At 37.0% G+C, this 2095-nt stretch overlaps 1 protein-coding gene across 2 annotated transcripts in view; it reads left to right on the top strand.

Moving 5' to 3' along the window:
- The window catches only part of LOC101858663, an 11128-nt gene that overhangs the window by 4599 nt on the left and 4434 nt on the right, over positions 1-2095 (top strand). For both annotated transcript variants that reach the window (XM_005106743.3, XM_005106742.3), the window contains exon 3: positions 1497-1604. In XM_005106743.3, the coding sequence (XP_005106800.1) occupies positions 1497-1604 (108 nt within the window). The remainder of the gene's footprint in view (positions 1-1496; positions 1605-2095) is intronic.

Genomic DNA, 2095 nt, shown 5'->3' with positions numbered 1-2095 from the left:
GGTGATGAACAAAACAGCTACATCTGGCCAAAATGACTGCGAAGATGATAAGGTTAGTTTCGTTCCATTGGCTACCTTCCTAATCCTTTCAGACTCTCTCTCTTGTCTGAAATCTTTAGAGCGCTCTGACACCTCCGACAACAGAATTTTGAAACTTATCATTAAACTGTATTTTCTACATCAGTCTGGAAAAACTATTACAATAGCTTGGCTTCCAAGCCATGTAGGCATTGATGGCAACGAAGCCGTTGACCAATTTGCCAAAGAATCTCTAAAACTACCTGAAAACAAAGATAGTAAAATCCCTTTCTCTGACATGAAACCGAAAGTAAAAGAACATATCACATCCTCCTGGTCCCAAAGTTGGAATCAACAAATACACAACAAACTCCATTACATTCAACCGAAACTTACGCCCAGGAAACCATTTTCTCTACCACGAAGAGAAAAAGTAATTTTTACCCGACTAAAAATAGGACACACGCACGTCACGCACAAACATTTGCTCGAAGGAGAGGAAGCTCCTTTTTGCGTGGCGTGCAACACAAATTTTACAGTTCGGCACATCCTAATGGAATGTGTCGACTTTAATCATGTCCGTGATAAATATTTTAAATGTAAAGATATTAAGACCCTTTTTAACATCATAGAACCTAGAAGAATTTTAAGTTTTATAAAAGAAATTGGACTGTTTAATAAAATGTGAAAGTATATAGTTGTCGTTGTCGGTGTATATATACATACGGTGTATATATACATGCATTGAAATTTGTATTGTATGTACACATGTAAATAAGCCTTTTCCATATTTACAAAAAATTTTTATAAATGTTTGTTCGTCTTTTTAGCATAATAGAAATAGTGTGATCGTTTGCGGTTGCGAGCTCCGAAAGATTCTTTATTAAAAACACGTCTGATTTTGTAGCGGTGAAACCTGATGGCGCTTAAATGACCAAAATTGTGTCGATAGTGCCGTAAAACATCTACCCAATCAAAAAAAAAAAAAAGAAAAAGACAGACTTGCAGGCAAAGTGACAGGCAAGTGAATTGGTCTGGTTGGGAAGGTGGTTAAAATGTATTAAATCCTGAAAGTAAAATTTTACATTAGGGAGAAATAAACGGTCTTATTCTTTTAACAATTGCACCTACACTATGTTTTTTTTTTTGTTGCTTTTTCAACATTTAGAAATTTGACTTTCGACTAAATTATTATTTCTTGGGCACGTGCAGCCAATAGACTATCACAGATTAATTAAGAAACTGCAATTGAAAGCAGCAAAAAATCAAAAATTTGGTTTGAGTACATTTGAACAGCTGACCGATCATAACGCACGCCGATAACTAGCTATGCAAATGGTTAACTACCTACAATAGGTAGCATATCCTGAGTGAAATGGATCGATTGTTTTGGATTGAGTTATGCAAGTAGAGAGCGAACCCTGCCATATGGCAAACAGTGCAGTATCTATTTTTGTTGCTTTTTTAATGTCTCTCAGAGAACACGATGAAGTTTGGAGCTGCTCTTCGGGAATACCTTCTTGATCGCCCTGAAGTGGAAATTCCCGGATGTTATTCTCTGTGTGATCTGAACCGCCTCTCTTCAGGTATGCATATTTTAAAATTTAGTAGTTTACTGTTTTTGGAGGGCGCCACTGGTACGTCCTAGTTCTTCAATTTCCCTCTGTTATTTTTGTCTATTTGTGTGAATTACTTTTACCCAGCACTGACTGACCATTTTTGCCGATGTGCATCTCTTTACTGCAAGTTCACTGTGGCGTTCGTAGTCTAGTGGTTAAGCTACAGACTCGTGATTAGATGAAACTGTTCCTTTGAGTTTCTGAAACTTAACTCGGCCCGTTGTTGTACTCTTGGGAAAAGCACCATTTTGCAATTGTTTTTCTTTTTGGCTCAGTCCTATTGGAGATGGACTTATATTAGATTCAGAGGTCCCCCGTCTTTTAAATAGATCTAGTCTTACAGTTGCAGATTTGTAAGAGGGAGTCAAACATACGATTTCATGTGCTTCGCAGTTGTCACTATAACTTCTTCTTCTTCTTCTTCTTCTTCTTCTTCTTCTTCTTCTTCTTCTTCTTCT

This window comes from Aplysia californica, unplaced genomic scaffold (genome assembly GCF_000002075.1).
Source record: "Aplysia californica isolate F4 #8 unplaced genomic scaffold, AplCal3.0 scaffold00554, whole genome shotgun sequence".
Classification (NCBI taxonomy): Eukaryota; Metazoa; Mollusca; class Gastropoda; order Aplysiida; family Aplysiidae; genus Aplysia; species Aplysia californica.
Note: the sequence above shows the minus strand (reverse complement) of the source record. Positions and strands in the feature narration are given on the sequence as shown.